Source organism: Electrophorus electricus, chromosome 9 (genome assembly GCF_041902795.1).
Source record: "Electrophorus electricus isolate QZ-2024a chromosome 9, ASM4190279v1, whole genome shotgun sequence".
In the NCBI taxonomy this organism is placed as follows: domain Eukaryota; kingdom Metazoa; phylum Chordata; class Actinopteri; order Gymnotiformes; family Gymnotidae; genus Electrophorus; species Electrophorus electricus.
Window position 1 is genome coordinate 14,579,465 of NC_137505.1, and position 11,844 is coordinate 14,591,308.

An 11,844-nucleotide genomic window follows, 5' to 3' on the forward strand; every position below is an offset into this window, starting at 1 on the left:
ACAGTAATGTAAATAATGTGATACAAATAGTTAATGAAGTACAAATTCATGAAACTCACATGCTGCTAGTATGTTAAAAGTTATAAATGTAAATGACAATTAATTATTCATACTGTTGTTGGTGGGGAATTCAGTAGATTGACTGATTTAAACAACTCCCAAAGTATTTGCATAACCTGAAACACACATTATGAAGACTTCCATTAAAATTAAATTTATTTCAAGATTAGACTAGGAACGGAAAGAAGTACAATGTAAGAAAAAATCAAATAGGTCCTCTGAAAAAGCTGAAATTGTCAGTCATGTAAAGCTTTTACAAGATGAAGCATAATGTCATGGAATGTTAGCCTCCCCCGAGTCATGTGGTTTGGCCTGCCACGTTCAGTGGGAGGGCTGTGTTTGCAACCACACCTGCACCTTGTTCGTCTCAATGTATATAAACCCGTGTTAAAGTGTACAGGGTGTTGGTCATTGTCGGTGTAATGTCTGAATGTAACGTGTTTATGTTAGATGTATTCTTGTGTTATATGTTTGTTTAACTTCATTTGTTTCAGGTCCATGTTTATTGTTTCTAATACGTGAGTGCCGCTGTCATTTATGTTAATAAATGTTCGTCCCAGTCGGTGGAGTCTGTGCGTCCTGCCCCTCGCCCTATGGCACTCGGGCCGCCACACGTAATCACAGTGCATTATTTCTTTATTATATTAAACTTTTGTACTGGTGTTAAAGCAGTCCAAATATTATACATTGATTCATATACTAAGTACTAAAAGTGTTATACATTGATTGATGTACTATACATCAACTTTTTTATGGCTACTAAATAAAGGTACAACACTGAGCCTGATAAGTATAAACATTTTAAACAGCTTTTTATCATTTAGGTTTTTTTTTTTTCCTTTTGTGCAAGTCTAAATTAGTCCACTGGGACAATGACACACAAACACTAACACCAACACATCAATGGTCCCTCAATTTAGAGTATTTTTTATTTGAAATGGAGACGAACTGAGCATGACAACACTGGGATGGAGCAACGGGTAGGAGAGCCTCATCTTCAGCGTTGCTTGGAAGTGCTCTCCATGGAAGTGATGGCCCAGGGGTGGAAGAATGCCATTCTGGTGGAGAAGGTGGGGTGCCAATGAGACAGGTGTGTCATGCCTGCAGAAGACACTGTCAGAGGCAGATAAGCAGAAGGACAAGGTGAAGTAACATAGCCCAAGGTCCCTACTTAACTGCACCATTTAGAAAGCATGCATAACTTAAAGATAGTTGTGAAAGCCTGAAGGTCTACAACAGGCAGTAATGAACTTTTCTAAACTGGATTTATGGGTTTTACATTGCGCAGAGGCTGAACGATTTTTAATTTCGACCTTTTGACAGTGTGTTTAAAGTATTTACTTACTGTAGCCCAGTCCTTGAATGAAGTATTTCAAGGCTTCTGCCAGCTTGCCAGGCTATAAGGTAAGAACAGGACACAATAGATTACACAGTGCATCACTCAGTTTGAATGCAAGAGCATTATTTTAATGGGTAACGACAGACCTGATCAAGCTGTGGTAGACCTCCACAGTCAGCCATCTTCATGAGGGACAACATGAAGGACAATGTTATTCACCACAAGTTCATCACAAAGTTCTAGATTTATAAGCCCCCAGTGACATATAATGACTTCTGCATTTATAATGAGAGTCAAATAAAAAAAGCAAAACATAACATTTTAAGTATCGCTTTGCTGAGGTTTGAAGGTCACTAACTTTGAGGAGGGTTGTCTTTGAGGGATTCATTTTGGAATTGCAGTCAACCTACGACGGAAAACACAAACATTTGCACGCAGGCTCCCAGGTACATATAGAAGTTTGATTTGAATGCTGGGTTGGATTTTGAATGTTGTTTTTAAACTTCTGCATGTAAAACAAGCTGTACATACCACAGCATCCACCACAGGAGAGTCATCTCCTACCACCAGAAGAGTGTGACACCTACAGCAACAAAACCTTTCAGGCATGTGGTGGCACAGGGGCATTTTACATCAAAAAATAACATGGAATAAGGATAAAAGAGAAACAGTTTCTCACTTACTTTAGAGTCTTTCTACCCAGAGAAGTTCTCTTAATGTTCAGTTTACTTCGGCTGAAAATTGATCAGATCTAATAAGACTGGGAGCTTTTCATATGACAAACAAGTCTAGAAGCAGAGAGCTCAGAAGATTCCATAGAATGCAGATGTCAGTCATACCTGTTGTAGGACTTCATAAAATGCAGAAGGTTGGTCTGGTTAATCCTTTTGCTGATGTTGTGATGGAAGGTCTTTACAAATTCTGCCTTCTTCTTAATCTCCTCCTGCCACGGTGCCATAAAGGAGTCAGTCCAAGACGCAATCAGTCACAAAACATCAAAACTTGATGTGAATATGAAATTAAATGTCTCTTCCTCTATATGCACAGTCTGCACAGGCACTCGAGACAGAAATGTATAATAAAAAGAATATGTAAAAAAAAAAAAAACATTGTTGACCTTTTGATGGACAATAATGTAGGCATCTGGTTCTTTAGTTACGAAAAGGACACAGTCTAAATTCAGGACAGCTCATTTGGAACACTCATCTTTAGTAATAAGGCATTTAACTTTTAAATATTCTAGTTCAGTGTTTAGTGACCCAGTCCACAGTACACATGAAATGGCCCACATGTTTATTCTAACCCAGCCCAGTACACCTGTACCAGGTGTTCATTTTCCTAATGGCTTGGTTTAGGAGCTAGGATGATGTTGTCAGGAGCTGGGATAGAGGGAAAATGTGGGATGTCAGATGTATCACAAGGACTGGGTTGACAAGTACTGCTCAATAATACATACAATATACATTTCATTTTAGGCGTTATTTCGTACCTGACCGAACAGGTGGGAGATGACAACACTGGGGGGACCAAGGGCCCAGCTGGAAATCTGTGGAAAGTGTGGGTTGATCTTTAGTGGCTGGAGTACACATAAGCTTTGATCAAATACATTACTTTATTAAAAGAGGCTTGACACTTTTCTAAGGATCCCAAAAGAATAAAAATATAGGGTCGATTGTCACCATATGATTGGCATGAAAGGTTAACTGGAAACTGCAGAAAACTAAGAGTAATATGCTGAGAACTATTTGTTATCACATTGAAAGTTATATGGATTCAGTGAACAGCCAAGACACAGGGAACAAGACGGTTTAAATACATGAAGTAATAAGAGTTAAACAAGACAGGTGCAAATAATAAGGAGCAAAGAAAATGAAACTAAGCAACGGAACCACAACAAGGAAGTAAAGCAAAACAAAAGACATGAGACAGGGAAACCATAGACATGGACGCTAGGTGGGACCAGCTAAACGACATAATTGTAGAGATACAGGGATCGTGATGTTTAAGCAGGGTGTTAACAGAATGATAATTACTATTGCATTAGACTGTGATACCTTGGATGCTGCCCGGTCTGCCCAGCCCTCTGCCTGAGCATTAATGTTCATCAGGACAAGGCCCTCAACCAAGTCTGGGTACTTCAACTGCAAGACATTTATGCATGAGCAGTCAAAGGGAGATAAACCTTCAGGGCAAAATTACTTACTATATGTCAAACTGTTGTAGTTAAATGAGCAATTAAGAGTCTCCATATTTGGCATTCTTGCACTTTACATTGCACTTAGAAAAAGGTTTGTTTACATGTGCAAGCAGAGGAACAATAGTGAAGTGTCAGTATTCTGGAGAGTTGATGTCTAGCTAGCTTGACAGTGTAATGATTAGGATTATGCTGCAAGTATCAACACTTTGTTACAAAGCAAGAATTTCACCAAGGAGTAATCCTTGTTTGATCATTGTGTTAAAATCTATTGGGAAGAAAGACAGTGCTACAACTCACAGCGAACCGTGTGAGGATGTTTGCTCCTGCTCCAACACCCATTCCAATAACACTCTTAATTCTGTGGAGAGAAAAAAATGTACATAACTTTAAACCATTAAAGCGCAAGGTTTCAGATTAGAACAAGGATTGACAGTTTAATCTCAGAGTAAATGGCTAATCTGGTTCACTCACTTAAAATGCTTGAGCACAATTGGGAGGGTCTCGGAGAGCTTGTCCATTGAGGGATATGTGACTCTACAGGAAAAAATTGCCCTGAGTGAGTTATAATTCTAAGGGACGCCACTGATTCTTCAGGATTTGAACCTGCTAAACCCTAGCTGTGATGTACTTGGAGCCACAGCCATCAATGTAGCATATGAACGCTAAGAAAAAAGTTCATGAAAGAAACCCTGGTGCATGACAAGCCGGTGCCAGCTAGACATGCTGACAGTCAGGGCCTCCAGATGTTAGTTTAGGTGGGCACCAACACCATGGCATAGAGTCGTCCTGTCTGACTGCCAGGAAGGAGTGGTCTGAGGGCAGACGGAGGGCTATGGAGTAGGTTCTGATAAATATACATTCTGGAAAAAATTGTATGGGGTAGCTGAAGGTCACATTTTAGATTAGATTTAACCTTGGAATGTCTTTCAGCCCCTGAAAGAACATTGTGGCATATGGTGCACTCACGCTCACCCTGCAGGGAAGGTGCTGGCACCCTCATGTTGCCCAGGAGCGTTGACCTGACACACGGCAAAGTGTCGCATGATTTCCTGCATGTCCTCATCATAGAAAAGAACGTCGAAGCAAGTTTTGTCTGCAGACATGCATTCCAGGGTCATTACAACACAATAAATGACGCTTATGCTAAGTTTTAGACTTTAGAGCAATCAGCTACGTGCCACAAGCAACAGTATCAGAGTCTTACGGTTCATTCCGATGTCATGGTAGGTGAGGATGACCGGTCGGTTATCCCTGGGGATACCTGCCATGGTGCAGCATACAGTGCCAAAGGGGGTCTCCACATTGTCCTCCTATAAGACCCAGGTGGAGTATAAAGGTCTAGGTCTAGATGTATAAGAAAAACCTCTAAAAAGAGGTCTGATTCCACTGCAGTGGTTTTGTGTGTCAGGACATTACTCTGTCACACTTAGAACTACTTCTGTGGAATGAGCCTCTTATCATGAGGAATGTCAATCATTTATTTATTATTTATCATTAACCAAGTTAATTTGTTTACAAAAGATCATGTTTGACTCAGAAGACACATGACAGTGCTTGAAAACATGCTTTATGGGTAAAAGCTTTAGCCTATTGAAACATCTGTGAAAAGGTAGTGCTACTTACCACAACTTGACCCCAAAATGCCCCCTTAAAATCCTTCAGACAAAACACAGAGAAAAATAGATTTTGGAGTGGTAACATTTCATTCTGGATGTGAAAAGATCCATCCCATAGACTTTATTCTATTAACAGTACTCAATGTCTGAAAATACAGCCTTATTTTACCGGACACAACGGGTCCATACAAAAGGCATCATCAGATGTTTCTTCATCATCCTCCAATAGAGGGTTATAGAGGGCCTGGGGGTTAAGAAGCAAAAATTCTCAGTACAAAGTTAGATAAAACTTGGTTGTAAGGTAGTATTAAACAAGTATTCTCAACCTACCCTTTTTGCCATTATCCCAAAAGTTGACGAGCAAATATTCCTCGCTAAATCGATTCCCTGTCTGAATACCGTCTGCATTGCTGGTGCCACTGTAAGGGTCGTTTCCTTTTGGTCACAGAGATTCAGTACAGACTTATTTGGATATTAGGCTGTGCAGTTCCAATTTAGAATATTTGCAGCTCTCCTGTAATAGTAATATTATGACATCACTAAAATACTTTTGAGCAGTTTAATGACAGATTCCCTAAAATCTATATGACAAGAACACCATGCCACTTTTTAATGCTTGATGAAGTATGTTTTGGATGTTACAGCTGTTTTTCTGACAGACCTTCTCTGTTTGAAATGCATCAAAATGATCCCTAAGAGACTAAAGATTCCACTGTACCTTGTTCTGTAAAATTCAGTAGTAATCCACCACCTATGGTTAGGTTTAATTCACCCTATTGTCTCCCAACCTTTGAACTGCTGAAGTGTGTCAAGTGAAATAACATATAGATGCTTGCGCTCACCTTTAAAATAGATGTAGTGATGTCGTAGCCATTGTGACGTCATAGACATTGTGATGTTACTACAGGGTTGCGCTGACATTTTGGTCATTGGGAAAATAAGTCAAAAGTTTAAAAAATATGTGAAATCCCTATTTTTAGCGGCAGCTGAGTATGTAGCTGAAAGATGGGTACAGTTATACAGACATTTATTACAGTTTTCCAATACAACACGAAGTCCCTCCATGCAGGCACTACATGGATTTTTGATAAAGATCAAGACATTAACTGTAATACAGAGAGAGGTCGGTAGAGTAGGCAAAACTGTCATCAAGTAAAATTACTGTTACTTTAAAATAATAACTACTGAAGTAGAAGTAAAAGTAGTCATTTAAATTATTACTTAAGAAAAAGTAAGAAAGTATCTGTTACAAGAATACTCAAGTAGCAAGTTACTTCACTGGAACTCATTTAATAGCAGTTTAATGCCATTGAACTGTGTCAAATCAATGTGCCCTATTACCATTGAATTTTTACTATTACAACAGTAATGTAAATAATGTGATACAAAAAGTTAATGAAGTACAAATTCATGAAACTCATGCTGCTAGTATGTTAAAAGTTATAAATGTAAATGACAATTAATTATTCATACTGTTGTTGGTGGGGAATTCAGTAGATTGACTGATTTAAACTACTCCCAAAGTATTTGCATAACCTGAAACACACATTATGAAGACTTCCATTAAAAGTAAATTTATTTCAAGATTAGACTAGGAATGGAAAGAAGTACAATGTAAGAAAGAATTAAATAGGTCCTCTGAAAAAGCTGAAATTGTCAGTCATGTAAAGCTTTTACAAGATGAAGCATAATGTCATGGAATGTTAGCCTCCCCCGAGTCATGTGGTTTGGCCTGCCACGTTCAGTGGGAGGGCTGTGTTTGCAACCACACCTGCACCTTGTTCGTCTCAATGTATATAAACCCGTGTTAAAGTGTACAGGGTGTTGGTCATTGTCGGTGTAATGTCTGAATGTAACGTGTTTATGTTAGATGTATTCTTGTGTTATATGTTTGTTTAACTTCATTTGTTTCAGGTCCATGTTTATTGTTTCTAATACGTGAGTGCCGCTGTCATTTATGTTAATAAATGTTCGTCCCAGTCGGTGGAGTCTGTGCGTCCTGCCCCTCGCCCTACGGCACTCGGGCCGCCACACGTAATCACAGTGCATTATTTCTTTATTATATTAAACTTTTGTACTGGTGTTAAAACAGTCCAAATATTATACATTGATTCATATACTAAGTACTAAAAGTGTTATACATTGATTGATGTACTATACATCAACTTTTTTATGGCTACTAAATAAAGGTACAACACTGAGCCTGATAAGTATAAACATTTTAAACAGCTTTTTATCATTTAGGTTTTTTTTTTTTCCTTTTGTGCAAGTCTAAATTAGTCCACTGGGACAATGACACACAAACACTAACACCAACACATCAATGGTCCCTCAATTTAGAGTATTTTTTATTTGAAATGGAGCCGAACTAAGCATGACAACACTGGGATGGAGCAGCGGGTAGGAGAGCCTCATCTTCAGCGTTGCTTGGAGGTGCTCTCCATGGAAGTGATGGCCCAGGGGTGGAAGAATGCCATTCTGGTGGAGAAGGTGGGGTGCCAATGAGACAGGTGTGTCATGCCTGCAGAAGACACTGTCAGAGGCAGATAAGCAGAAGGACAAGGTGAAGTAACATAGCTCAAGGTCCCTACTTAACTGCACCATTTAGAAAGCATGCATAACTTAAAGATAGTTGTGAAAGCCTGAAGGTCTACAACAGGCAGTAATGAACTTTTCTAAACTGGATTTATGGGTTTTACATTGCGCAGAGGCTGAACGATTTTTAATTTCAACCTTTTGACAGTGTGTTTACAGTATTTACTTACTGTAGCCCAGTCCTTGAATGAAGTATTTCAAGGCTTCTGCCAGCTTGCCAGGCTATAAGGTAAGAACAGGACACAATAGATTACACAGTGCATCACTCAGTTTGAATGCAAGAGCATTATTTTAATGGGTAACGACAGACCTGATCAAGCTGTGGTAGACCTCCACAGTCAGCCATCTTCATGAGGGACAACATGAAGGACAATGTTATTCACCACAAGTTCATCACAACGTTCATGATTTATAAGCCCCCAGTGACATATAATGACTTCTGCATTTATAATGAGAGTCAAATAAAAAAAGCAAAACATAACATTTTAAGTATTGCTTTGCTGAGGTTTGAAGGTCACTAACTTTGAGGAGGGTTGTCTTTGAGGGATTCATTTTGGAATTGCAGTCAACCTACGACAGAAAACACAAACATTTGCACGCAGGCTCCCAGGTACATATAGAAGTTTGATTTGAATGCTGGGTTGGATTTTGAATGTTGTTTTTAAACTTCTGCATGTAAAACAAGCTGTACATACCACAGCATCCACCACAGGAGAGTCATCTCCTACCACCAGAAGAGTGTGACACCTACAGCAACAAAACCTTTCAGGCATGTGGTGGCACAGGGGCATTTTACATCAAAAAATAACATGGAATAAGGATAAAAGAGAAACAGTTTCTCACTTACTTTAGAGTCTTTCTACCCAGAGAAGTTCTCTTAATGTTCAGTTTACTTCGGCTGAAAATTGATCAGATCTAATAAGACTGGGAGCTGTTCATATGACAAACAAGTCTAGAAGCAGAGAGCTCAGAAGATTCCATAGAATGCAGATGTCAGTCATACCTGTTGTAGGACTTCATAAAATGCAGAAGGTTGGTCTGGTTAATCCTTTTGCTGATGTTGTGATGGAAGGTCTTTACAAATTCTGCCTTCTTCTTAATCTCCTCCTGCCACGGTGCCATAAAGGAGTCAGTCCAAGACGCAATCAGTCACAAAACATCAAAACTTGATGTGAATATGAAATTAAATGTCTCTTCCTCTATATGCACAGTCTGCACAGGCACTCGAGACAGAAATGTATAATAAAAAGAATATGTAAAAAAAAAACAACATTGTTGACCTTTTGATGGACAATAATGTAGGCATCTGGTTCTTTAGTTACGAAAAGGACACAGTCTAAATTCAGGACAGCTCATTTGGAACACTCATCTTTAGTAATAAGGCATTTAACTTTTAAATATTCTAGTTCAGTGTTTAGTGACCCAGTCCACAGTACACATGAAATGGCCCACATGTTTATTCTAACCCAGCCCAGTACACCTGTACCAGGTGTTCATTTTCCTAATGGCTTGGTTTAGGAGCTAGGATGATGTTGTCAGGAGCTGGGATAGAGGGAAAATGTGGGATGTCAGATGTATCACAAGGACTGGGTTGACAAGTACTGCTCAATAATACATACAATATACATTTCATTTTAGGCGTTATTTCGTACCTGACCGAACAGGTGGGAGATGACAACACTGGGGGGACCAAGGGCCCAGCTGGAAATCTGTGGAAAGTGTGGGTTGATCTTTAGTGGCTGGAGTACACATAAGCTTTGATCAAATACATTACTTTATTAAAAGAGGCTTGACACTTTTCTAAGGATCCCAAAAGAATAAAAATATAGGGTCGATTGTCACCATATGATTGGCATGAAAGGTTAACTGGAAACTGCAGAAAACTAAGAGTAATATGCTGAGAACTATTTGTTATCACATTGAAAGTTATATGGATTCAGTGAACAGCCAAGACACAGGGAACAAGACGGTTTAAATACATGAAGTAATAAGAGTTAAACAAGACAGGTGCAAATAATAAGGAGCAAAGAAAATGAAACTAAGCAACGGAACCACAACAAGGAAGTAAAGCAAAACAAAAGACATGAGACAGGGAAACCATAGACATGGACGCTAGGTGGGACCAGCTAAACGACATAATTGTAGAGATACAGGGATCGTGATGTTTAAGCAGGGTGTTAACAGAATGATAATTACTATTGCATTAGACTGTGATACCTTGGATGCTGCCCGGTCTGCCCAGCCCTCTGCCTGAGCATTAATGTTCATCAGGACAAGGCCCTCAACCAAGTCTGGGTACTTCAACTGCAAGACATTTATGCATGAGCAGTCAAAGGGAGATAAACCTTCAGGGCAAAATTACTTACTATATGTCAAACTGTTGTAGTTAAATGAGCAATTAAGAGTCTCCATATTTGGCATTCTTGCACTTTACATTGCACTTAGAAAAAGGTTTGTTTACATGTGCAAGCAGAGGAACAATAGTGAAGTGTCAGTATTCTGGAGAGTTGATGTCTAGCTAGCTTGACAGTGTAATGATTAGGATTATGCTGCAAGTATCAACACTTTGTTACAAAGCAAGAATTTCACCAAGGAGTAATCCTTGTTTGATCATTGTGTTAAAATCTATTGGGAAGAAAGACAGTGCTACAACTCACAGCGAACCGTGTGAGGATGTTTGCTCCTGCTCCAACACCCATTCCAATAACACTCTTAATTCTGTGGAGAGAAAAAAATGTACATAACTTTAAACCATTAAAGCGCAAGGTTTCAGATTAGAACAAGGATTGACAGTTTAATCTCAGAGTAAATGGCTAATCTGGTTCACTCACTTAAAATGCTTGAGCACAATTGGGAGGGTCTCGGAGAGCTTGTCCATTGAGGGATATGTGACTCTACAGGAAAAAATTGCCCTGAGTGAGTTATAATTCTAAGGGACGCCACTGATTCTTCAGGATTTGAACCTGCTAAACCTAGCTATGATGTACTTGGAGCCACAGCCATCAATGTAGCATATGAACGCTAAGAAAAAAGTTCATGAAAGAAACCCTGGTGCATGACAAGCCGGTGCCAGCTAGACATGCTGACAGTCAGGGCCTCCAGATGTTAGTTTAGGTGGGCACCAACACCATGGCATAGAGTCGTCCTGTCTGACTGCCAGGAAGGAGTGGTCTGAGGGCAGACGGAGGGCTATGGAGTAGGTTCTGATAAATATACATTCTGGAAAAAATTGTATGGGGTAGCTGAAGGTCACATTTTAGATTAGATTTAACCTTGGAATGTCTTTCAGCCCCTGAAAGAACATTGTGGCATATGGTGCACTCACGCTCACCCTGCAGGGAAGGTGCTGGCACCCTCATGTTGCCCAGGAGCGTTGACCTGACACACGGCAAAGTGTCGCATGATTTCCTGCATGTCCTCATCATAGAAAAGAACGTCGAAGCAAGTTTTGTCTGCAGACATGCATTCCAGGGTCATTACAACACAATAAATGACGCTTATGCTAAGTTTTAGACTTTAGAGCAATCAGCTACGTGCCACAAGCAACAGTATCAGAGTCTTACGGTTCATTCCGATGTCATGGTAGGTGAGGATGACCGGTCGGTTATCCCTGGGGATACCTGCCATGGTGCAGCATACAGTGCCAAAGGGGGTCTCCACATTGTCCTCCTATAAGACCCAGGTGGAGTATAAAGGTCTAGGTCTAGATGTATAAGAAAAACCTCTAAAAAGAGGTCTGATTCCACTGCAGTGGTTTTGTGTGTCAGGACATTACTCTGTCACACTTAGAACTACTTCTGTGGAATGAGCCTCTTATCATGAGGAATGTCAATCATTTATTTATTATTTATCATTAACCAAGTTAATTTGTTTACAAAAGATCATGTTTGACTCAGAAGACACATGACAGTGCTTGAAAACATGCTTTATGGGTAAAAGCTTTAGCCTATTGAAACATCTGTGAAAAGGTAGTGCTACTTACCACAACTTGACCCCAAAATGCCCCCTTAAAATCCTTCAGACAAAACACAGAGAAA

At 39.6% G+C, this 11,844-nt stretch overlaps 2 protein-coding genes across 2 annotated transcripts; both read right to left on the minus strand.

The window, feature by feature from the left end:
* Positions 1 to 989: 989 nt before the first annotated feature.
* Positions 990 to 5,054, minus strand: LOC145659215 (protein NDRG1-like). Its single transcript, XM_081720360.1, has 13 exons — positions 4,801 to 5,054; positions 4,569 to 4,689; positions 4,068 to 4,130; positions 3,894 to 3,954; positions 3,454 to 3,540; positions 2,889 to 2,975; positions 2,239 to 2,342; positions 2,083 to 2,133; positions 1,931 to 1,982; positions 1,758 to 1,805; positions 1,546 to 1,581; positions 1,406 to 1,457; positions 990 to 1,173 (listed from the first exon to the last, which is right to left on the minus strand). The coding sequence occupies exons 1-13, from the start codon at positions 4,862 to 4,864 to the stop codon at positions 1,058 to 1,060; spliced, it is 942 nt and encodes a 313-aa protein (XP_081576486.1). The 5' UTR covers positions 4,865 to 5,054; the 3' UTR covers positions 990 to 1,057.
* A 2,091-nt stretch (positions 5,055 to 7,145) lies between these two features.
* On the minus strand, positions 7,146 to 11,624 carry LOC145659216 (protein NDRG1-like). The gene is made up of 13 exons (XM_081720361.1): positions 11,371 to 11,624; positions 11,139 to 11,259; positions 10,639 to 10,701; positions 10,465 to 10,525; positions 10,025 to 10,111; positions 9,460 to 9,546; positions 8,811 to 8,914; positions 8,655 to 8,705; positions 8,503 to 8,554; positions 8,330 to 8,377; positions 8,118 to 8,153; positions 7,978 to 8,029; positions 7,146 to 7,745 (listed from the first exon to the last, which is right to left on the minus strand). The coding sequence occupies exons 1-13, from the start codon at positions 11,432 to 11,434 to the stop codon at positions 7,630 to 7,632; spliced, it is 942 nt and encodes a 313-aa protein (XP_081576487.1). The 5' UTR covers positions 11,435 to 11,624; the 3' UTR covers positions 7,146 to 7,629.
* Positions 11,625 to 11,844: the final 220 nt, after the last annotated feature.